This window comes from Hyla sarda, chromosome 1, assembly GCF_029499605.1.
Source record: "Hyla sarda isolate aHylSar1 chromosome 1, aHylSar1.hap1, whole genome shotgun sequence".
NCBI classification, from domain to species: domain Eukaryota; kingdom Metazoa; phylum Chordata; class Amphibia; order Anura; family Hylidae; genus Hyla; species Hyla sarda.
In genome coordinates, this window is record NC_079189.1 from 553,085,325 (window position 1) to 553,111,454 (window position 26,130).

General features: G+C 41.5%; 1 protein-coding gene across 7 annotated transcripts in view; it reads right to left on the minus strand.

Moving 5' to 3' along the window:
* Window positions 1-7,308: 7,308 nt before the first annotated feature.
* The window catches only part of ITGA2 (integrin subunit alpha 2), a 135,071-nt gene continuing 116,249 nt past the window's right edge, over window positions 7,309-26,130 (minus strand). For all 7 annotated transcript variants that reach the window (XM_056541896.1, XM_056541925.1, XM_056541942.1 and 4 more), the window contains 12 exons: window positions 25,421-25,503; window positions 23,774-23,915; window positions 22,561-22,653; window positions 21,463-21,539; window positions 19,904-19,987; window positions 18,215-18,317; window positions 15,561-15,671; window positions 12,804-12,908; window positions 11,435-11,548; window positions 9,253-9,342; window positions 9,013-9,129; window positions 7,309-7,431 (listed from right to left, as the gene is read on the minus strand). In XM_056541896.1, coding sequence (XP_056397871.1) covers window positions 7,354-7,431; window positions 9,013-9,129; window positions 9,253-9,342; window positions 11,435-11,548; window positions 12,804-12,908; window positions 15,561-15,671; window positions 18,215-18,317; window positions 19,904-19,987; window positions 21,463-21,539; window positions 22,561-22,653; window positions 23,774-23,915; window positions 25,421-25,503 — 1,197 coding nt within the window. In that variant the 3' untranslated portion in view covers window positions 7,309-7,353. The remainder of the gene's footprint in view (window positions 7,432-9,012; window positions 9,130-9,252; window positions 9,343-11,434; window positions 11,549-12,803; window positions 12,909-15,560; window positions 15,672-18,214; window positions 18,318-19,903; window positions 19,988-21,462; window positions 21,540-22,560; window positions 22,654-23,773; window positions 23,916-25,420; window positions 25,504-26,130) is intronic.

Genomic DNA, 26,130 nt, shown 5'->3' on the forward strand with positions numbered 1-26,130 from the left:
GGCCCGCCGCTGGGGCCCGCCAAGATCTCACCTGCAGCACCCCCGTTTCTCAGCTGCACAGAGCAAGGATTACTCTGTCGCTGATGTCAGGCGATGCAGGGGATGGGGTATCATGACATCACGGCCCCACCCCCTATTCACGCCCCACCCCCTTAATGCAAGTCTATGGGAGGGGACATGGCGGCAGTCACCCTCCCCCCATAGACTTGCATTGAGGGGGCGGGAAGTGATGCCACGAGGGGGCGGAGCCGTGATGTCACGATACTCAGTTCCCTGCATCACCTGTCATAAGCCACAGAGTGATCCTCACTCTGTGCAGCAGAGAAACGGCGGGACCCCTGAGATGAGACATCTTATCCCCTATCCTATAGGGGATATGATGTCTAGGGTAGCAGTACCTCTTTAACTCGCCTTCCTTCACTTCCTTATAGCCCTTGTTTCTGGGCACCCCATCCGTGGCCAGTGACAATGCTTTCATGTGAACAGAATGTAGCATCTACACCCGATTTTTTGCATAGTTTAATTAGGGCCAAGCTTTGATCTGTGACTACAGCTTGGCTACAATACATATAGGAAGTCTGAATTAGTCTAAGGCAAACCTTGTTTCTCATCATTGGTTTAGGCTGCTAAAACCATCCCTCGGTGACTACTGAGCTAGGTTCCTGCGGCTTTTTTAAGCTATGATTTCCCTGACACACTCTAGCCTTTCAGAATAAATCATAGTGGTCAGTGACCCTGCTCACTGAACCTATTTCATGCTGCCTACGATTTGGGCAGCATGGAACTTCTGGAAGAAAAAAAAAAAAAAACACCCACCAGCTTAGAAATGTTTATTCTCTAAATGTTTTTACAATTAATAAGTAAAATGTGTTTCAAGTATTTAAAAAAAAAAATTCTTAAACTCTATACAGTACATTTATAACAGTTCTATACAAAAGTCAGACACAAATATCCCAAAAGTGCAACTTGTTGCAAGAAAAATGTTGCACTCACTTTTTAAAAACTCTATTTTAGTGGTCATGTGCTAGAAGACAAAGTTGCAACTAGGCCAAAGTGCCTGAATGGTACCCAAAGACCCCAGTATTATAAATGGTAGATTGGTGACCCTGTTACAGCCCTGGAGCTACAAGTTACACCTCTGCTTGCAGTCTCTCTCATTAGATAATATACAGAAACTGCCAAGAACTCTCTGAATAAAAAGTGATCAAAGTTATTTTTGTGAAACCTCCTTTAAACCCCCTTAAATTCATAAAAATATTATCAGATGTATAAAGTAAATGATGGTTTATTGTTTAGCACCACTTTCCTTTCCAGATCTACTACAAATATCTGTCTGTGACATCTTTTTTGTTAAAGGGGTACTCCGGCGCTAAGACATCTTATCCCCTAAGATGCCTGATTGCGGGGGTCCTGCCCTCTCCCATAGGCTTTCATTGAGGGGGCATGACATCACACGGGGGCGGGACCGTGACGTCACAATGCTCCGGCCCCGGTGAGCGCCAGTGATCAGACCCGGAGCGAACATGCTCCGGGGACTGATTATAATGGGGTGCTGCGTGCAAGATCATGGGGGTCCCCAGCAGCAGGAACCCCGCAATAAGGCATCTTATCCCCTATCCTTTGGATAGGGGATAAGATGTCTTAGTGCCGGAGTACCCCTTTAATACAGAAAATACTAAAGTGCACTGATGCTGTCACTGACCTACAAGAGTTATTAATAACACATATACAGCATACACATAGCATAGCGTGGGCCATTGGTCAATAAGAGTGGACTGCAGTGATAAAGTTATGTATATTGTTTAGAAGAAGCCATGCTAGATTATTGCGGATCAGTACCATTGAAGTGAATGGCCACTACACAATGTACAGAGCTGTCTTCTTCTACGATGCAGCTGATATGCGAGGGTTCATGAATACATTTCGTGTGGAAAACCCCTTTAACAAAGCAAAACTTCAAAAATCTGATCTAATTGAAGTTTTATGGAGGTTTTGAAAGTTGAGTACGATATTAACAGCTAGAATTTTTTTTTAACTATCAGACATACTTACATCCAGTGTGTGACCCTGAAAAAAATAAAATAAAATATATGTATATATATATATATATATATATATATATATATATATATATATATATTGTACACTGTATATTTGAATACACGATCATTTTTTTTTTGTATAAATTCTGATTACATTTATAGTGTGGAAATGTGTACATTAACTTCTATTGCACTTCTAGCAGCATGTCACAGCAGCAACATTACCTCAACAACAATGAATGAAAAAATGAGTAGGGTGGGAATGAATATGACAATCGCAAACATTCCAACAAGGACTTTTTTTTTTTTTTTTATAGGAAGGATGCTATAATGACTTTATCAGGATTTTTGGGCAATCTTATGTCACATGGAGCTCTGGCCTTAGAGGCTAAAGTTATCTTCACAACTAAATTATTTTTTTTTTTTGCTTTACTGCATCTAAAATGCAAAACTTTGAAAATAGTCCTAATTAAAAATGATGTTGAGTTTATACTGTTTCCAAAGTAACAGTCTCCATATATACCCTGTGTAGCTGATCCTACTGGCTTACTGTACTCCTTTGCACCTGTTTCTTAAAAAAAGGTTATCCAGTAAAATGTATCCCACATGCGCAGGATAAGTGTCAGATCACAGGGCCCTTCTCTCCACATAAGTTGAGGCGTGTCGACCACTGCACAAAGCTGCGGACATCAGGCTCCTCCATGTATCTCTATGGTAGAGCCAGAGATACAGCATTCAGGTATCTCCGGCTCTGCCATAGAGATACATGGAGTCGGTGTGTTGGCCTTTGCTTCATGCCATGGTCGTCACACTCCATTCAGGCATAAAGCTGGGGTGCCGGGCGGGAGATTGCGGGAATTCCAGCGGTCTGACCCCAGCGATCTAAAACGTATCTGTTTTTGGATACTGGACTACTCCTTTAAAGGGGTACTCCGGTTCTTAGACATCTTATTGCTGGGGACCCCCGTGATCTTGCATGCCGCACCTCATTAAAATTAGTCCCCGCAGCGTGTTCGCTCTGGGTCTGATTACTGTCGATCACGGGAACGTAGCGTTGTGACGTCACGGCTCCGCCCCCGTGTGACATCACAACGCTCCATCCCCGTGATCGACAGTAATCAGACCTGGAGCGAACACGCTCCGGGGACTGATTTTAATGGGGTGCGGCGTGCAAGATCACGGGGGTCCCCAGCGGCGGGACCCCCGAGATCAGGCATCGTATGCCCTATCCTTTGGATAGGGGATAAGATGTCTAAGTACTGGAGTACCCCTTTAATTCTTACAAACCTTCTTAAGGTGTATTAGTAAGAAGTAGGGGACAGTTGAGTTGGAATATGTCAGCAGGATCGGACCACACAGAGATTGTTTGCAGTCTGTTACCATAGATCGACATACAAAACATGCTTCATGCCATGCTCCTCACACTCCATTCAGGCAGAGAGCTGGGGTGCCGGGAGGAGAGTTTAGGCCCCTTTCGCACTATACATTCATCCATTTTAAAGAGCCGATATAATGTGATGAGAGAAAGAATGCATGCACTATTTCTCCCGTTACTAACTAACGTCCTTTATTAATAACGGGCTATGATGGGTTAAAACAGATAATGTAAAAATCCCATAGACTATAATGGGATTTTGTAATAGGCGTATGGGATTTTGTAACAGCCATTTTACGGCCAATTTCAGAGTTTTCATAACGGAACTTTAAGACGGATGAATGTATAGTGTGAAAAGGGCCTTAGATTCAAGGGGGAAATGGTTGCAAAGGCTGACTAAACTTAGGTGAAAATGGTCTGTAATGCAGAGGTGTAGTATGCATAGTGTTGGTGGGGCATGCCAACAAGCTTCTTTTTCTTGGCCAAGTTATTTCAATATAAGGGTAGGGAAAGAAATAATGTGTTCGCTAGTGAAGGAAAGCATAGCCACAGCAGTGTAAAGTGTTTTCTAAGCCCTGAACAGTATAATATAGAGAAAGATCCCCTCTCATAGTAGCCAATATACCCAATAGGAAAGCAGACTTGTCCCTCTACTATGCTGCCCTTACATAAGAGAGTCTGAAAACAGATTTGTTCTTGTACAGTGCAAAAACTGACTTTATACAATGGCAAGATAATTATATAAAATTTTCATGGACTTCTGTTGTCATAAAATAAAATACTTAATGCAGTGTTTCCCAATCAGGGTGCCTCCAGATGTTACAAAACTACAAATCCCAGCATGCCTGGACAGCCTTTGGCAGCCTTTTGCTGTCCAGGCATGCTGGGAGTTGTAGCTTTGCAACACCTGGAGGCACACTGGTTGGGAAAAGTAGATTTTTATGCTTACCGTAAAAAACTGTTTCTCGGAGGATCCATTGAGGGATACAGAGACCGTGGGTATATGCTGCTGCCACTAGGAGGCTGACACTAGGCAATAAAAAGAAAGCTGGGCCCTCCTAGCAGGATATACCCCTCCTACAGACTCTGAGCTGTCAGTCCCAAAGCAGTAGGAGAGGACCGACAGGGAAAAAAAAAACAGCAACTGTCCGAGGAAACCACAGACAAAAAAATAACCAAACTAACCCTCGGACAGGCAACCGGACCAAGGACACCAGAACAAATGGGTAAGTGCTGTTTCCATAAAAATCTACTTTTCGCGTTCGGCTCCATTGGGGGACACAGAGACCGTGGGATGTACAAAAGCAGTCCCCGGGGTGGGAGAGAACCCAAGCAACTCAGTTGGAAGGCTGGGCCACAGCCGCCTGCAACACCTTGCAACCCAAACCAGCGTCAGCGGACGCAAAAGTGTGCACCTGGTAACATTTTGTAAAAGTGTGCAAGTACGATCAGGTGGCCACCTTACAGACTTGCACGGCTGAAGCCCTGTTGCGGAGAGCCCAGGAGGCCCCGACGGAACGAGTGTAATGAACTCGGAATGGCGGAGTCTTCCCTATGCAGCGTTAAGCTTCCGAGATGGCAGAACGGATCCACTGCGAAATGGTCACCTTCGAAGCAGGAAATCCCTTACGATGAAAGAAAAATCCATATGGCCCGTACCACGTCAAGGCCATAAAGCAACTGTTCCCTGGGATGGGACAGAGCTGGACAAAAGGACGGGAGGACGATATCCTCATTTAGGTGAAAGGCAGAGACCATCTTAGGCAAAAAAGATGGGAGCAGACGGAAAACAACTTTGTCCTGGTGCAAGAACAGGTAGGGGGAACGGCAGGAGAGAGCTGCCAGCTCCAAAACTCTCCTAATGGAAGTGACCGCAATGAGGAAGGCCACCTTCCTGGAAAGGACAGGAAGAGAAACATCCCGGAGAGCACTGAGAACCTGATTCAGATTCCACGGAGGAGGAGGGGATCTGTACAGCAGAGCTACACCCTGCAGAAAAGTGCGGATGTGAGGGTCGGACGCAAGGGGGCATTGAAAATGAATGGAGAGAGCTGACACCTGACCCTTAAGGGAACTAAGAGCAGAGCGTTGTTCCAGCCCAGACTGCAAAAAGGAAGAGGCATGGAAGGGAGAAAACAACTGTGGAGAAGGATTGAGACTCACACCATCGAAAGTAGGACCGCCAAGTACTATGATAAATCTTCACAGAGGAAGACTTGCGTGCCCTGAGCATTGTGCAGATCACCTGGGGAGAGAACCCCCTGGCCCTTGGAACCGCGGTTTCAACTGCCACGCCATCAAATGCAGCAACAGTAAATTGTGGTGGCAAAGGGGACCTTGAAAGAGCAGGTCGGGACAAACTGTGAGGCGCAGTGGTACATCGGCCACTAGTCATACAACGTCGGCGTGCCATTCGCAAATGGGCCAGTCCGGAGCCACGAGAATGGCAGGGACGCCCTCTGCTTTCAGTTTCCTCAGGACCCTGGGAAGGAGAGGAAGAGGAGGGAAGAGATAAGGGAGAACAAAGTGCGACTAGGGGGATCATTAAGGCGTCTACGGCTAGGGCCAGAGGATCTCGGGACTTCGCAACAAAGCAATGAACTTTCTGGTTGTGGTGAGATGCGAAGAGGTCCATGTCTGGGGTGCCCCAGAGGTTGAAGATCTCCGCAAACACCTCTGGATTAAGAGACCACTCGCCTGTGTCAGCAGAGGAGCAACTGAGGAAGTCTGCCTCCCAACAGAGTGGGCACAAAACAGGGGTACTCCAGAGTTTGAAAGCCCTGAAAAGAAAGACCCGGGCAGGCTGAGACAGCAAGGCGAGCAGGGAAGGTAGGGGGATCTGGACCTAAGGTACAACCCCAGGTGCTTGCCGATGGCGAGAAGGGGCTGACAGTGCATAACTCGATGTCTGTGTCCTTTCATCACATATGGGGGAACAGGTAGCACCCTGCTCCTGAACCCCCACCTAAAAACAAGGAAATAAAAAGGTCATAAAAAGCTAAAAATACCTCCCTGAACTAAAAAATAAAAAAGTAAAAGACCAGGTCTGGGGAACTTCAGACCTGTGTCTGCCTCCTACGGGCACTAAGCTAAAACTGATATCTCAGAGTCTGTAGGCCGACTTTCTTTTTGTTGCCTAGTATCAGCCTCCTAGTGGCAGCAGCATATACCCACGGTCTTTGTGTCCCGCAATGGAGCCGAAGGAGAAACACTGACTTAAAGAGTACCTGTCATCAAATTTTTTTTTCCCAAACTAAGATTACATTCCCTAACTACTTCTAACACCCCGCTGCCCTTAAAAAATTTCCTAGCTTTAAAAAGCTCTGTATGATACCTTTCCCCTTGCTCACATTGTGTGAGCTCCCAGCATGGGAAAGTGGAGGTTCAAGAGCAGGCGTGACATCACTGAAGCCTGCAAGAGCTGTGCCTCATGCCCCGCACGCACTTCCTGAGCTTGGTTTCCTGCCTGGCCGGGAGGAGACCAAACTAACTATTTGACTTGCACATGGAACAGAACAGAGCCACCTAGTGGCCATTTTTTCAATCAAAAACATGAAACATAAAGAGGTTGAGAATTTTAACAGCAAGTAAATAGCAAATTGTCTTATCATCACATCAATATGTTAAAAGTTTTGTTTGGTGACAGATACTCTTTAAAGTAATTGAAGTTCACCTAAATGTAAAATATTTTTTCCATCATCATCATCATAAACATACAAATGTATAGCAAAGTTCCCCAGACCAGCTAGTAAAATAGTAAAAATGAAAAAAAAAAAAATATATATATATATAGATATACAAAAACTGCCCAGCAGTTTGATAAAATACATTTTGTTCTGAAACCCCTTAAATTCATTTACTCTTAAAATACTTTTAGAAGAATTACCCCCACCCCTTCCCCTCTCCCCAAAAAATATACATTAAACGATTCCATCTTTAATTTAGTTGTGCAGTCTCAGCAAGTTCATCTTCAGTTTTCTGAAGTTTTTCATATTTTCTTTTGAAAAATCCGAGCTGGAACAAAGAAATAGGAAATTTACTTTATAGAGCAATGCAGCATTATAATGTAAAGGAACTGTCAGGTAACCTAAGTAGATAAAATGCTCAGAATGTTGTAAAATAAAAGTGGTAGTATTCACCCTACCCATCCCTTGCAACGAGGATGTAACTAATGCACCAATCATAACAGTAATCTGCTACATTGGCTGATCGGCTGCAGTCAGACGTCTGTGTTGAGAGGAACCCAGTAAGCAACAGAATAAGGGTGAACTGGGATTGGTTAGGTGAGTACTACGTCTTTTATTATTATTTTTTTTATTCTGCGCTTGTACTCCCCTTTAATATGAAAATATGATTTCTCATTCACACATCTTGGTAGTGCACCCCAGATTACTTAGCCCATTCTATATGTCTAATTTAGGCTTTTTCTGTGAGGGCACAGAAAGGAGCCAGCATACACTGTGGGGGCCTAAATAAAGTGTGTGAGCACAAAAGAGGCTCATTACAGTGTGGGGCAACTATTACTGTTTGGGGTTCTACGGATTTGGAGCTTGAAAAAGTTGAGGAGAGTGCTGGAAAAGTGAGATCATAAAATGTTTTCTAATATTTTTAGAAAAAAAAGCCTGCAGAGATGATTTGTGCTAGGAGAAGTTTTCATGGTGGTCAGGACCAGATTGAGAAGGTGAGAAAAAAAAAGACAACTCCGACACTCCCTTCTAATCACTGGATGTGACTGTAATAATTTTTAAGATCACAAGAGATTATTGGGGATGACAATGTGGTAGGGATTCTGAGGGTAGGCTTAACTTTGTGTCACATATTTTACTCAGGACCATGGAAGGAATTTAGCCCCATTAAATGGCTGTGGTATATGTTGAAAAACTTGAAGAAAATGTGAACCTGACCTAAGGGTAAAATTAAACTAAAGAAATGGCTCAGTGAAATTTCAGCTATTTACCGCAAGGGGGGGGGGGGGGCAACAAGGATTATTTATTAAAGAACCTTATCCAGTTTTAATATGTCTGTTAGAGAAATGTCTAAACAACTCATCTGGATGAGTTCAGAACATTAAAGGGGTACTCCGCTGCAAACATCTTATCCCCTCTCCTTTAGATAGGGGGTAAGTTGTTTGCGGCGGAGTACCGCTTTAAGGATAGGTTCATACATGGTATTTTGGTCAGTATTTGGCTAGTATTTTATCTTTATTTTGGTCACTATTTTAGCTAAAAACAGCAGTAGAACAAATACTGAAAAACTACAATTGTAAGAGTTGTACCTTTTTCTGTACTTTGGCCCATTCCTGGTTTTGGCTAAAAACACTTTCCCCTTTTTTCCCAGTTTCCAACAATATTCAGTACATGCCAAGTACAAAGCATATGTCCTGATTTGCGGCCATTTTGGGGATTTTCTAATCTGCTATATGCTTTACTTGCTAAGAATTTGCTCCAGATTTTACCCTTGACATTGAAATGGGTACTGTCAAACCTGCTAAAAAATCTACTGCAAAATTCTCAAATAGATCTCCTGGCCTGTTTTATAATGAAAATATAATCAACATGTAGTAATAAAAAGCACTGTAGTAGTTGTTTCTCATACCTTCCACAAAGCAGCCACCAAAGCAGCAAGAAGTAAAAGTCCGGCTATGGCACTTCCAACCACCACGCCAATAGGGACTTCCGCTTTCTCACCTGGTTTTATAATAGTGAGTGAGATCTATGATAAAAAGTGAGAAAACATCAGATGCCATGTTGTTACTTGCCAAAATCACATTCTTGTTCTGATACCATCTACATAATAGCTGGATATATGATCCTATGTTATGTATATTACACTCACCGATAACTTGTTGTTGTTGACAACAAATATTTCAGGGTTAAGGGTTTCAAGTGTTGCACTCGCTACCAGCTCCAATGATTGGAATGATGCCTGAGAAAAATAAAAACAATTGTTACCTATGACCCCTTGTCAAGCTGGATGCCGCTCCATATGGGACTGCCAAATATAGCCAAAGGCGTCCTTGCCTATCATAGGCAGACCTATAGCAAGTGAATGGAGCACAAGAGTGCATGTCTGGCTGCTGCTGTTGCATTCATATGAGGACAAGAGACTCCTATTCTTGTGATTAGTGGAGGTTCCATTGTCACAAACTCACCATACTTGTCACCTATTTTGAGGATAGGTAATAAGTTATACTCTGGGGATAAGCCCTTTAACAATATACATTATATGAAAGCCTACAGGAAAAGTAGCTCAAATATTAATCACAATATCACCATACCAAATGTGAGATTTTTCCTCTTCTTTCCATTGCTCATATATTAATAGAATTGCAGAAAAAAAGTAATGTAATAATATTAGAGTATGTGCTCAAAAATGTTATGGGGAAGTGAAGCATCAAAAAAAACAGCATTGGAACAGGACACTGAAGGCAACAATTTACAAAAAAAGCTTTTTTTTTTTATACTGAAATAGGTTTTTTAACCTAGGTCTATGCAGAGGTTTGGAGCACTGTTACAAATAAGAGCATAAAATGTGGGCATCATGACTACAAAAGGCCCACTGGATTTGCGGGCACAGAAAGCAACATATGCTGGCGAAAGTTGAATAATTAATAAGGCACTCGCTGTGCAAAATATAGGTTTATTATGGCCTTGATAAATTATTAGGTTGTAGTTCAGAGATCCTTATAGTCTGTTTGAGCACATAACCTTCCAGGGACCATACGAATGAATTTCAATGGTGGTATATCAATAGGCCAAGCCCCCAAAGGTGATCCCTACCCTGACTGACACCTGTGTCTTCATCTTCTATATGACAGAAGTAGGGAGGAATCATATTACTGATATGGTTACCTTGGCTCTGAGTTACTCAGGTCTACATATTATATAATGGTGGACTATATTCTAGAAATTAATATTCAGTAGTCACAAAAAGGAGGTATGTGCCTGCTATTCTTTGATCAATTGATTTCCAAACCATATGAAAGCATTTGAGACAAGAAAATATAGTAGCAATTATTTCGTTAGCATATTTTCCACAGCTATGAAGTCCATGGCAGATGTGTCTTTAAACTATTCTTTCCATTCAATATATTCCAGTTGTGCTTGCCATCGTACATACTAATGTCTGGATAATATCTCCTTCTGTGGATTGGATTTGTAAAGTCCAAAAAGACCTACATTATACTTTCCACTAAGAGAAAGCTGGTGAAATGTTTCACATACATTTTTATTAATGCCACCCACACACAGCGTTGGCCCATATTGCTCTTTTTATAGGAAACATAGGCTCATGACACTGCTGCTTATCTTAAAGCGGACCTGTCAGCAGAAAAACATGGGTGTAAATAAGCACATGGCTAGATAGAGCCAGTCATCCGGATTTTGGGCATACCTTTTATTTATAGCTCTATAGTCCTATCCAGTGCCAAGATATGATCCTTATTTTTATGCAAATTAAGCTGAAAAGCCCAGGGTTTTTTTCCATCAAGAGCCCAGGTAAGTCCAGCCTAGCCCAGCCCATCAAACAAACGGCTTAGGTGGATGCAAGTGGGCCAGTGGGCTGTAATATAGAAGACATGGGCTGGACTTACCTGTGCTCTTTCCCTGTTGATATGCTGTTCATATATCTTAGACTATAACTGGCTGAACCACTGTCTTTGTTGTATTCAACTGACTGTCTAAGGTGTATGGTGGCCTAATAAATCTCCACCATTAGATGATGTCCATGGAGAAAAGGGTCGGATGTGTTGAATTTTCTCTGCCCAACCGGAATGTTCTGGGAGGAATAAGCTGGTACCAGAGCTGTCTGGCTGCAGGTAAGCCCTCCCCATAAAGGAAACATAGGACTGATCCAAAGGCAGCCAAATAGAAGCAATAATAACTATCAGGTATGAATCACCTGCCTGTGTTTACTTGCAATTCTTTTGCATTAATAGCAGGGGAGGCCACTAGAATCTATTACATTGGCCACTGTTGACATAAAGGGCAAGTAACTATGGTTTTGGTTCAACACTTACAGCTGCAAATGTCCCGTTCCAGATTCTGGTAGATACATTAACAAAGTAATCTTCTCTCAGCTGAAGATCTTTCATCAGGCATTTGAATGTGGCGCATCTAGTATTATCACAGGTCTAAAAAGAGATTGCATATAGAAAAAGATCATTAAGGACCTCCTTTTTGGATAAATACAGATAAAATGCTAATCCATTCTATAAATTTTTCTTCACAGTTTGCATTAGTTGTAAGAGACCAAATATGAAAAGAAAATGACAGAGCCATTAAACGGACACAAAACAAACAAAAAAAACTATCCATTACACTATACTTTGCATAGATTTTTAAGATGGATCAGAATGAAAAGGAACAGGTCCAGATTTTGCTATCTAGGTCTATGCTATCCTATGCAGATAAAAAATGGAATCAAACATAAACATTACCTAAGAGGTCAAAAAAAGGACAAAAAAGATGTGTTTTTAAATAGTTGGTCACTTTATTTTTGAGGTTTGCAGAAAAGTCCATCCTATGAAACATTGGGAGGATTTGTCTTCAATAATATATTGGAATTGGCTGGGGGCTATCTCCTAAGATCAAATGCTAAATAGCACATCCGATGTTTAAATTACAGGTGGCCTAGGGAAAGAGCTTATGTATCCCTATGAAACATTTTTAGCTTGTCCCCCAGCATTTTTATAGGGTCAAACTGTACATAGATATAGGAAGAAATCCCTATGCACCTCAATGTCCACATCCTAACTGCTTAAAGGGGTATTCCGGGCAAAAACATTTAATCCCCTATCCAAAGGATAGGGGATAAGATGTCTGATTGCAGGGGGCCCGCTGCTGAGACCCCCCCACGATCTCCCTGCAGCACCTGCATTCTATGCGGGTGCTGAATCTCCAGTTTCGAAAACCTCCTGGTTTCCGGGACTGGGGACGTGACTTCGCACCACGCCCCCTCCATTTATGTCTATGGGAGGGGGCGTGATGGCCATCACGCCCCCTCCCATAGACATGAATGGAGGGGGCGTGGCGTGACATCACGTCCCCAGTCCCAGAAACCCGGAGGTTTCCAGAACTGGAGATTCAACAGACGCATAGAATGCGGGTGCTGCAGGGAGTTCGTGGGGGGTCTCAGCAGCGGGCCCCCCACGATCAGACATCTTATCCCCTATCCTTTGGATAGGGGATAAAATGTTTTTGCCCGGAATACCCCTTTAAGCAATCTAGGATTCTGACATTGACAGAAATGGAGATTTCGGTCTGTTTAGCGTAATAGGGACTGTTGTCATGGGCACACAATCTACTGACAGTCAGATGACTTAGAAAAGCTTTTGCACATTTTATCCAGAACTGTCTTGAATTCTTCTTTTAGACAATTCTACTTACTAATTCTTGGATGTTCGTAAATTTCTCTTCTGTGAATATAACCGCATATTCTTTTTTTCCGACATGAAGAGGATTGGTGACGGCATTGCAACTTATTCCTTTAACCTAGAAAAAGAATTAAAAAAACATAATAGCTTTTAACTTCCAGCTAACCCTGTGCAAAAAAAAAGTAAAACACCTTAGAACTAGTTTAACTGTAAATTCTTTGTTTGTTTAAGAGACTCCAAGCAACATAGATCCGCAAAGGGCGAAACAGCTTCGATCCCATTAGAAATCAATACCATTCCCGTAAAGAATTTGTTACTGGAGATGTCTTTCACAGTCCTGTGTAGCAGGAAAAATGTTCCAAATACTTTAAAGTGAAGGTCACTGGAATGAATAGTTGGAGATTAGGTGGTGCGTGTGATTTCACTGCAGAAGGTTAATGATTCTGCCAGTGCCAGGTACAATCCTCACTCCTCTTATAACATATTAGTGCTGAAGATCACTGTCCAGCACTACAATACAATGTTGGTGTTTGGTTGAATTAAGTTTTGTACATTTATATCCAACCCCACTATAAAATAAAAAAAAATTTGTAGGGTTAAATTAACAATGTTATTAAGAGAAATAATAGAATACAATATAATATTGTGATTATGTTTAATACAATTGCATGCTAATGCACTATGATCAACACAGCTATTAAACATGGTGTTATCAGGGCAATACTTAGTGCTAAAGCAATAGACATCCCTAGGGTCTTTTCTAGTGTCCCAGGATTGGCTGCACAGGGTGGCCTCAATGCAGAGCCTGGTGACACCCATGGTGATACCCATAATAGACAATATTTTTGGACAATAAGTGAGAAAAAAATTGAATACTGGTGTTTTAATGGGAAAATATTGTGCGGAGCTATAAATACAATCATGTGGCACATCATAGTTACCAATATTATCAAAGCCGTATTCTGGACAGTTAATAGGGAACCTGTCAGCAGCTTCCTGTAATGAGAGCCTCCCCAGCATTCCCTCTCACCAATGACTGACAGCTGTTGCCGCTTTCTGACTAGATGCTGGAGCTGTCAATTATTGGTGAGAGGCAGGGCTGGGGGGCTCTCACATTAGGAAGCTTGGGGGAAAATCCTGCCTCTCCGACTCTTCAGCACATCAGAAACTGTATTCTCGATCTTGCAAAGTTAGAGAGACGAGGTATGTAAGATCTCCTCTTCCCATTGTGGCTGTTAGCAGATTAGATAGCACAAAACTGCTGACAGATTCCCTTTACGTTCAGCCCCAAAACCATTCAGAAAGCTCCTCCAGAATGCCAATGGGTTTACATAAGCCCTATTTCATCTCTGCCCACTTTGTGGGATAATCCCATCAGTAGTGTTGGCCTTTAAAATATGTAAATTAACCACAAAATCTAGGAGACACCTCAAGGGTATTGAATTCTACAATTCTAAACTGATGAGCCTTTCAGTCCTTCTCCTCAAGAAGTCCACTTAATAATAATTATAATAATAATAAATGTTGCCAATATTTATATTATTGTGAAGTACGAGCATAGCAGGGGAAAGAGCCTGTGTGACTGCAGGGTTCATTGGTTTCACAGTCAGATGTGCTAAAAGCCTTCCACAGGGTTTCCCACATACCATAGCCAGCACAGTGGAGGGGGGCTTTTGTAGATGGTGCTAGTTCTGTGTTGTGTCCAGTCAGATGGAGAGTGGGTTGCTCTTAAACTTGCAGATAAGGAACCAGACACAGAAATGGATGAAATAAGGCACAGTTCTTTACTGAACAAAGTTCAGACAAATTTTCCAATATGTGGAGGAACAGATAAAACTAGTTAGCAGGGGAGCACCCTAAGGTTAAATGAAGTAATATTTGTTGGACCCAGATACAGTCTATGCTCCATTCTTGCCATTTTAAGGTTAATACACTAGTACAAGGATTTTTCAGTTTGAGGTGAAAAAAATAATATTCATCATATTCATCAGAATTGAGCTGTAGTGCCCACTGTGGGGTGCAAGTCCTTTGGTAAAAACTTATTGTGGCAGCCACAATGAGGGACATTTATCAATGTTTGCTTATGTATTCTTTTTTTTAGTAATTTTTTCCTTACTTTTTTTTTTTGCTTATGTGTGACTTCTTTATCAACTGCTTTCAGCCTGTTGATCATTTTCTTTCACGTAAGCAGTAAATTTAGTCAATTTTTAACCCTGTTGTGACTTTTTTTTGCGCAGTTGCGACTGTCGCAGTTAATAAATACCTGTCTACCCGTATTCCATTTTAAAATTATTACTACGTAGTAAATTTTTGGAAAACTTGCTTTTCTCACTTTCCAGTCAAAATGTCGCACGAAAAATCGCATAGTCGCAGTTGCGACAATTATAGTAAAGAAAACCTGACTAAACGCGTTGATAAATTTCCATAAATGTCTCTAGGTCTAACCAGAAGACTTTAAATGTGCTTTGGTGCTCCTGTACCACTTCTCCCCACAAGGTCTTGCCTTTATGTCTCTAGCTTTTCCTCTCTTGCCTAAATCTGTTAGAATGACAAGGGTTCTCTCACTTACAGCAGGCACAAAAGCATTTGAAAGCACAACACATTGAAATAACATGTATACAGCAAATACAAGGACAATCACACATGTGCATCATATAACAGTGCAACATCATAAACACATTTCAGCATTAACAATAAATGCCTGACAACCAATACTCGTGCCTGACAGGACACGCGGTGGGACACTGCAATTGGTATTGCTTTATCTTACCTGGTCTGTTTGAATATCTGTGATGTACATCAAGGGATTGTTTTGGTTTGTAAACTCTGGCACATTAACGGTTACGAATGCTGAGGTTACTGGAATTGTCCCCATACTGATCTATAATAATACCATAATATCATTAAAAAAGAAAACTTAAAACAAGCTAAAATCATTGCCTGACAATGATAGACATGCAGTATGGGCAAATACAACTCTATAGACACAGTAATGCAGATCTGTGCTAAACATGTACATGATTCCTAAGGTGACACTAAATGTGTATCTAAGATTAGACAAGGAGGGATTATTTTTATCTAAAAACAGCTCAACTTCTGTCCATACACTGGTATTGCAGCTCATATCCATTAACCTAAATAAGGGTCAAACTGCATAAGCTGACTCAGTCCATAAACTAGAGTAACCCTAATTATAGAAAAAAATAGACAATTTGTAACCCATTTAATGTCAACCTTAGGGACCAAGATTAACAACACTACATTTACATAGTTTTACAGGCCCATATTTCACCACTGTGGGCTGGCAATTTTATAATGAGGGACAAAGGGGTTTTCTCAGACACAGGTTTGCATTGTAATTGAAGCTGTGTACTGGACAATGGTGATCTGTAACTAGACAATGGTGATCTGTAACTAGACAATGGTGATATGTAACTAGACAATGGTGATATGTAACTAGACAATGGTGATCTGTTACTAGACAATGGTGATCTGTAACTAGACAATGGTGATCTGTAATTAGACAATGGTGATCTGTAACTAGACAATGGTGATCTGTAACTAGACAATGGTGATCTGTAATTAGACAATGGTGATCTGTAACTAGACAATGGTGATCTGTAACTAGACAATGGTGATATGTTACTAGGCAATGGTGATCTGTAACTAGACAATGGCGATCTGTTACTAGACAATGGTGATCTGTTACTAGACAATGGTGATCTGTTACTAGACAATAGTGATCTGTTACTAAACAATGGTGATCTGTTACTAGACAATGGTGATCTGTTACAAGACAATGGTGATCTGTTACTAGACAATGGTGATCTGTTACTAGACAATGGTGATCTGTAACTAGACAATGGTGATCTGTTACTAAACAATGGTGATCTGTTACTAGACAATGGTGATCTGTAACTAGACAATGGTGATATGTTACTAGACAATGGTGATCTGTTACTAGACAATGGTGATCTGTTACTAGACAATGGTGATCTGTTACTAGACAATGGTGATATGTAACTAGACAATGGTGATCTGTAACTAGACAATGGTGATCTGTTACTAGACAATGGTGATCTGTTACAGCCCTTGCTCTCCAATAGCTCATTACACTCCTGAATACCTCTTGATAATCTACCAGAATTGGTGACCCATAAAATTCCTCAGACATTTAATAGACAGTAGAAAGCTGCCTTTAAGCTGGTAGTGGGTCCCCATACCTACTGGGCCCATGTGCAGCTGCAGAGGTCACTCATATTGTATGATCACCCTTTATTTGTTATAATGTTAGGTTTAGAAACAAATATAGATTTTATAAACAATATGAATTAATATTTTGATCCTGTACGCATTGTGTGCTTTCATTGGTACTAAAAAATGTTTTCAATAGTATTACATGTGCTTTGCTCTTGGTGTACATTCAGTAATGGAGAGCACTGAGCTGGAACTACAATCTATTCATTCCTTTTTTCCCTTTTCTTATTTCAAGTCTTCCTGTTTACTGCCAAGTGACATATTTCCAAACAGCCAATTTTCCTCTAAAAAGTATTTTCTCTAAGTATATGATCTGTTAGGCACATTGAAAATGGGAAGGGTGACACAATAAGTTCAGACACAAAAAAAATGTCAAAGTTTTTGGTCCAAAAATGCTGAATATTTTCTAAATATAATCTTTTTAAAGGTTGAAACTTTTTTCTGATGTAGAGCGCTGTAGGCCTTGCTTTTAGTGATAGATTTCAGTATTATATCATGTTTAGAGCTGCAGACATAGGCAGATACAGTAGTTAAAGGGGTACTCCGGTGGAAAACTTTTTTTTTTTCTTTAAATCAACTGCTGCAGAAAGCTAAACAGATTTGTCAATGACTTCTATTAAAAAATCTTAATCCTTCCAGTATTTATTAGCTGCTGAATACTACAGAAGAAATTATTTTCTTTTTGGAACACAGAGCTCTCTGCTGACATCACAAGCACAGAGCTCTCTGCTGACAGATTCCCTTTAAATAATAAAAATTCTGCTAAAAGCCACAGCTAGGTGGATTTTACTACATACACATGTACTACTCTGTTCAATGGGAGTTCTATAATTCTAGATGGTGGCTGTAGGTAGTCACACTTATGAAAAGGATTTAGACTCTGAAGCAGAGAAACAGAGCACCGTGTCTTATGAAGCTATATTAAAAATACTCTGAGCACAAATTCGGACCAATGTAGATTAAAAAACTCAAAGTGATCACTATATATTTTCTTCTTCAGGTCTAACATACAAAATAATCTCTGAAGATCCTTCAAAGTGGTGCTTAACCAAATTTGTTTATTTTAATAGGACAAATAATGAATATACCTTTCAAAGTTCTACACTCATATTAACACACTGTAAATCACAAAAAAAGAGAGGTCAAGGGAAAAATAACTTTATTTACCTTTATAGTGAAATTATATTCTGGGCCAATTTCTTCAAGGTGATTTATCTTTGATGGAGCAGTAGCCACCGGAAACACCTCATAAAAGTTTATGCTTGAAGACCTAGTAGTGAATATAATAAGATGCGTCATTTCACACAATAGATAGTAGCACATTAAGGGGATATGGAGCTGTACAATGGCCCAGTAGGTAAGGAGAGTGTTGCTGCTATAATAGCAGCTTCCTATTGGTTATTGGACTGCATTAATTGGACCAAGAATGAATATTAAGGTTCATCATTACTGGTGGAGAGTAAGGGCCATCCATTTCTGAGACCCATTTATGTGCACAAACAGAAAAGGGCTCCAGTGCAAGTTTCCCTCTTGGACACAGTAATGGATTCCAAAGTTTCAGCAAACGGCAGCCCCTTTTGAATATGAATTTGACCAGGCTTAGTCTGGTCCACAGGGGAGCAGGTGACTAAACTTGGTGGACAGCCGAGCTACAGTGGGCCCCCTGTTGTGTCTAGTTTTAGCAAAAGTGGCAACATAAAAAGATGTCACGTCATCTAGCCACTTTGTTAGCATAGTAACTACCAAACTTCTCCCTACCTGGACCTAGACACTTCTGAACGCTGGACAAACTATCCATATTCTATCAGTCTGCAGCTTTTTGCAGCTTCGGTGTATGTAGGGTTGGTCTGCAGTATCAATTTTAATGGTGGACCCTAGGGACCCTAGTTCAACAATGATCTTGAGACCATCGAGAGTGTGCTAGTAGGGTCATTTCTTTTAATGAGGGGCATGACCAAGTCCAACAAAATTTGCTGCGCTACACATAGAAACCACTATTTTTCTATGATTTGGAGTATGATATAGTACGTTTGCTAATGATGCTTTTGTTGCTGTAGGAAACTTACTGAGCTGCGCTACAGCGACGTCCTAGACCTCCTCTTCTCTGCAGCACTGACAGCAGGCCTGGACAGCTTATGAGACAGTGTGGACAATGGGCAAGTCAGGTGTGGTACCAGCATTCCATGCTGTCTGATAGTGCTAGATTGAAATGGGCAGCTGCTGGTCCACTGTTTGATCGCCTGGATTCTGACCTCTGCTCAACTTTTTGACCCTTGCTTTTTGGATTCTGACTTGGACCTGATAAGACCTCCTGTTCTGGCTTGATTTCTGGTACTGGTTTTGGATTCTGGCTTTGTTCTGATGCTGCCCTCTAGTTTTGACCCCTGGCTTGACTGCTGTTTTTTGATTACCTGCTGCTATTGTAGTAATAGCCAGCTGAATGACACTTCACTCCCCTGCCGTCTATGGAGTTAATGAGTTGGATCAGGTGGCCAGCCAGGCAGTAAAGACATTTGCCATGTACTTCAGCCAGCTACTCATGTTTAACATGATTTAACATGTTTGGATGACTATATTATTAGCATTTTCTATTGCATGTTGTATAATATACTCCCTTGCAAAGCTGTCCAGCACATGCAGCTGCTATGGGGCCCTTGAAGAGTATGGAGCCAGCCCCAGTTAGTACAAGTTATTGGTCAATTGGTAAAAAACTATTTTTATAACTCCTCTCTCCAGTTATCTGCATTGTCAACAAAGTAATGGATGGGGGAATTGACCAATGGATCATGAATAGGCTCAGGTACCACATTACTATATGTGCCACATAACAACATTCATTATATGCAACTACCACACCTTGTGAAGTGCATCTCTGTGTTGTACTTTACAGGGATAGATATGTTCACTGTATTGTCTTGAGAAAAATCCTCATAGCTTTCACTGTAGTAAAACAAAAAAAATAAAGGTTATTGGATTTGAAGTTATAATACTGTGTAATACGTTTTTATCACCTCATCGCATTGTCCAGTTTCTATGCCACAGTACCCACACATGGAAGTGCTGGTGTGTTAGTCTTTTCATTTTACTGTAGTTTCTGACCTTTTCCAGCATTCCATGTAACCAGAGACAATATGTCATAAGTCACATGGTCTCCAGGGGGCATAGCTATGCTGCAGTGGGTGAGTGAATAGCTGGTTGTAAGGGGTTTACTAAAGTAACGCTACCCACCTACTCACTGCAGCATAGCCACACCCCTGGAGACCATATGACTTATGGCATATTGACTCTGGCCACATGGAATGCTGGGAAAGATCAAGGCAATAGTAAAATAAAAATGCTTGCACTACAGCTCATCTGGGTGTGCATCATATGATTGCAGTGCCCTTGCATTGAGCTGTAAGTTTAGCACTCTTAGTATAGTATAAAACTTTAAGTGGAGTTAACCTGGTAGGCATGGAGGCCTTCAGAAGGTCTGTGGCTGCCATGGTAACCAATAAACACCCGCAATTGCTGTGCAGGGGTGCTAATCACAGGTATGAAAGGAAAAGCACCTGTCAGAAAACTCCTTAAATCCTATTGCAATTGATAATGTTATTCAGGGGGTTAAATGACTGACATGAGTGTGAGCATTTTCGTTTTTAAAAACTGAAAATGATAATCACCCAGTTGTCGAGTACCAAAACTATTGGCCCAGAAACTTGGGAAAGGAAGAGGGGGCTAGAAAAAAAAAGTGCCTGAATCTGTGGAAAGGCCACTTAAAGGAGATCTGCAGTGGAAAACACTTCTCCCCTATCCACATGATAAGTGATAAGGGATAAGTGTTTGATCGCGGGGGTCCGAACGATGGGAGGAGTTCCGGCCGCAGTATGACGCGGCGGCGGGGGACAAGCCTCCACAATGTAACTCTATTGGAGAGGCAGGGATGCAGTGTTCTTGCCTCCCCGCATCTTCACAGAAATGTATGGGGGCCGGGACGGGGCGGGGACAGGGCGTAACCGTCGACCTTTCAGGTCGACACTATGTGCATTAGTGCTTACACTGAGTGCTAATGCCAGGGCCACGTTTAGGAGATCTGCTGGGACCCCCCTGACCGCTGGGACCCCCCCGCTATCAAACCCTTATCCCCTATCCTGTGGATAGGGGATAAGTGTTTTCCGCTGCAGTTGTCCTTTAAAGAGGCTTTCTGGGTTTCCTTTTAATGGGAGGTGATCTGCAGTAACCCAGTACCACACTATATAATGAATGGCGGAGGGCTGCTGGCCCTGTTTACAGTAGTATAGGGCACCAAACAACTGATTGGCTGGAGATAAGCCATGAACTATTACAGCCAAGGAAATTTGTTAATGTTTTTTAAAGATGTCACACGATCACTTAGCATAAATCTATCTTCATTTGGACCCTTTAAAGGACTGTACCTTGTAGCCTGGAAGTAGATGTAAGCTTTATCCTGAAGATACTTGAGGTTGAAATCAAATCCAATATCAAATTTAACCTAGAAAAGAAAACATATTCTTCGTCTGGCAGTTAGGACACACTAGTTTTGGATTAAAAACCTATTTAACTGTATCATTTGGATTATAAGTTTGAAGTTACATCATATTTGCATCTTTGAGAGCTGGTTGACAACCACAATGATCACTAATAGAGCTATCATAGGGGTTTTCATCAAGCTTTCCCAGATTCCTGAGAGATGGTTCAGTTCAGGGGTCAAGTCCTGGGAAAGAAGTGTGGGAACTCACCCAAGATTTCCACTCAAGGGCTGGTCCTGCAGGACTTCTGCTAATGGAAACTGTGTTCCTGCTGTGGAAAAAGTGCAGGAACTCCATTCCAAAGCATTCCTGCAGGATTTGAGCCCAGGTTCATTTATGTATTCATCACTATTTTGTCAGTAACATCTAGGAAACTTAGGGTCTGCCTGTGGATGTCACAAATATAAATAATGACACTATTTTTTATTAATATTATTTAGGCAGAATAGCCAGTGAGTTTATGGTGAAAGGGGTACTCTGCTGCCCCAGCGCTCGGAACATTTTGTCCAGAAGTCTTGGAGCGGGCGGCGAGGGTCGTGACTTCACGGCTAAACTCCTTGTGACGTCACGCCATACCCCACCCCCTCACTGTAGGTCTAAGGGAGGGGGCGTGGCAAGACATGTATTGGTGTGGGGTGATGTCACAAGGGGTGTGGCCTTGATGTCACGACCCCCGCCATCCACGTTTCCTCGCCACGTTCTAACCAAACGCCGGGAGCTGCACAAAGGTGGCGGGGATCCCAGCTGCGGGATCCCCGCAATAAAACATCTAATCCCCTGTCCTTTGGATAGGGAATAAGATGTCTAGGGGCAGAGTACCCCTTTAAAGCTTTACACTGCAAGACTGCATCGGTGCATATAGTGGGAATCGTTGTACCCAGAATCAATGGGTAATAATGGCAGCCATGTTAGTTGTAATTTAGCATTTTCAAAAGAGCATACTGTTAAAGGACTCCTCAAATATTGTTAATAACTTTAAAATACCTTTTGCTGGTCCTTCAGAAAAGGGAATCCCACCAGACAGCTTACGGACCCCTGTGCGCTGCCAACTTGGCACAAAACTTCTGTTCCATCGTTCTGCAACACAAATGATTGTGTCAACACAGAATGAATACATGGACCATAAAATGCAAACAAAAAACTGCCTGAGGGTATGTTCACATGGCGGAACGTCGGTGTAGAATTCTGCATGGGCATTCCGCTGCAGCAGAGCCCCATTTACTTCAATGGGATTTTGCTTCATTGTTCAGAGGGGGGGAATTTCCCGACTTCGGCATCCGCAGAAAGAATAGACTTGTCTATTCTTTCTGCGGAATTTGCTCAAAAAGGCATTGTCGACTATAAGATGGCGCATTTCCAAGTGGTTCTAGCGCCTGTTAAATCGTGCAAATATGCAGAATGTCTCCCCAGGCAGCCATTCTGCACATTTTTTACACAGTATGAACAAAGCCTGACACTTCTGAAGGGACTGCATGAATGGACATTTATTATGAACCAAATTTCTGTATCTAAAATTGACTATACTTCACCCTCAAGATAGAGATTACTCCTTTTACTCCCACGCCCGCCAGACATATAGCAGACTAGATTACCTGTTCTGCCTGCACCACCTCTTAGATTCCATAACCCATACCCAAATTGGCACCATAACAATATCGGACCATGCCCCTGTATTATGCTCGCTCCCGCTTCCCTCTTTCGCAAAGCCACATTCAAATTGGCGCCTGAACGAATCTCTTCTACTAAATGAGTTATGTCTTCAGGAATTAAGGCCCTCCACTACACATTTCATATCAGATCATGCTTCTGACCCCTCATCCCCGCTAACTAGGTGGGAGGCCTTGAAGTGTGTTCTTAGGGGCATCCTGATGAAGCACGGGGCTAGGCTGAAGAGGGAGGCGTCTGCGAAATTCCTTGCCCTACAATCTAAACTAAAATTGACTATAAATATTATGCGGTTTTATGTGTTCAACTCCTATGCACATCTATGCATCTTCCTAGTTGCAAGCTACAGTACAAACAAACCTACAATTTAACCATGGAGACACTTAGGTCTGTATAAGGGCTGTAGACACAAAATAGTAAGACAATTTTAATAAAGACTGTTTGGAAAATTGCTTTATCATTTTTTAATTTACATTCAATGGCATATAAAAATTAGTCAAACAATAATTAAAATATGTAAATATTTACTTACAGGAGAAGTTGAAGATGCAAAGAAAAGATTTTCTGAGAAAACTGCCTTAAGTTTGGTGTTGTACGAGTTTTCCTTTTTATTCATCAATGTTACTTGGAACATCAGCCGTCTGTTTTTGTCACTGACAATGTACGGATGTTTCCTGTACAAAAAACGTATCACTAAATATAAGGCTAATGTACATGTAGTCATTCATTCATATTGAGTGATATGGTACAGATGTAGCAGTGTTCAGTAAGCTCCACTTTTAAAAGTTGTCTGTGAAGCAGAACTGTAGTGTTTATGTCAGTGTTTTCCAACCAGGGTGCCTCCAGCACAGAGATTATTGTTATTATTGTTATTATAGTTTATGTAAAATTATAATTTGCACACAGATGCATATTTGTTATTAATTAGGATGAATTAATATTATGAATTTTGATATAGTTCCTGTGGAATATTTTCTTTCAAGCTGTTTCACTTTATGCACTTTGACACTCATAATGCACTTTATTATGTATAACACGAATATGAAATAATGTTTAATATATGAATATTTATGTAATTGTTTATTGATTATGATATGCACTTGTGGCACTTTAATTGTATTTTGCACTTGGATTGGGTATAAATACCCCTGAAGCTGTATGTATCACTAGGCTTGAAAATGGCTCCATAGGAGCAGAAACGTTGCTGTATTGAGATATGTGTGAATAAAATGCACTTTTTTTTATTGGAGTGCTGCGCCATTGGAGTTTTTTGTCTAAAGGAGGCCCTGATCTGGTCTGGACGCTGGCACCCATCTTGTTTTTGGGACTGGGCTGTGCTGCAATTACTTTTTACTATATATATATATATATATATATATATATATATATATATGTATGTCTCTTATAATAAAATACCCCTTTCCCAGCTGTCACGCCCCCTCCCATTGACTTGCATTGAGGGGTCGGGGTGTGACGTCACACGGGGACGGAGTCGTGACGTCACGATCTTCAGCCCCCGTGGTCGGGATGGAACTAGCCGGAGGGCCTCCAGCGCTTCCGGAAGCCGTTACAGGTGAGTGCAGCATGGTAGATTGCGGGGGTCCCCAGCGGCGGGACCCCCACGATCAGACATCTTATCCCCTATAATTTGGATAGGGGATAAGATGTCTAGGGGCTGAGTACCCCTTTAAAGAAAAAATGTATTAAAAAAAAAACCTGTCACATGACATTGAAAAAAGTATCATTAATTGGTATCGGCAAGTACTTGAAAAAAGGATGGATACTCGTATTTGGTCTTAAAAAAATCAGAACATCCCTACCTTGCACACAGGCAGTATTTTTAGTAGGAAGTAAAAGAGTATTTTTGGGTAATGTGAACAACGTAGTTAAATAGGGTTATCTGCAGATTTTCTTTTGGCTAGGCCCTTGAAAGGATCCCATGCAAATGCTGTGAATATAGAATGCATTGTGTTATTATAATACACATGCAATGCACCTGTCTAATTCACCTATGCGACATACAGAATACAATGTATCAGCCTAAGGTAAGTTTCTAGTCAACAGAAAGAGGCCATGATATGTCCATAAAATGCCCAGGGAGCTGTTTAAGAACCCTTTAGTTTTTCATTGTGTGGGCATACTATAAAGGCTTTAACTGCAAAAATAAAACTATACTTACCCATCATCAGGTTTTTGTACCACTTGTAGGGAAAGGTCTGAATGACAAATATTATCATCACCACAGTCTTTTTGGAAGGGAATCTATTGGAAAAAATTAATGGAACCTTATTTAAATCCATCACTAAAGTAGATAAAACATGTCTTAGAAACTGCGCCACTCATGGCTATTGGCCAAATCTGGCATTACAGCTCCATTCACTTTGTCAGTATAAGCACTGTCTAAGAACACACTTTGTCAGTCTATGCAGATATATGTAAACCCTACAGATAGTTGAAGAAAGTGAAGAGAGTAAGGCTATGTTCAGACGATGGAATGTCCTCACAGGAAATTTCTGTGCAGACATTCCACCGACAGCGGAGCGCCAGCAGAACATGTCGACTCTAGGACTGCTCGGAGGAGCGCCATCTCATAGACGGCGAAGCATTTCCATGCAGACTCCGCAGAAAGAATAAACATTTCTATTCTTTCTGCGCACTCCGGATTCCCGTGGCAGAAACATCTGCCGTGGAAATTCCGCCATGGGCACAGTGCAGCAGAAACCCATTCATATCAATGGGACTCTGCTGCAGCGGAATGTCCATGCGGAATTCTAGATTCTGTACAGAAATTCCATCCTGATATCATGACCTAACTCATGATTGTAGTTTCTGGCTACACAGGGTTTATTTGTAGTCTGTAACCATGGAGACACATAGGTCTACACAGGA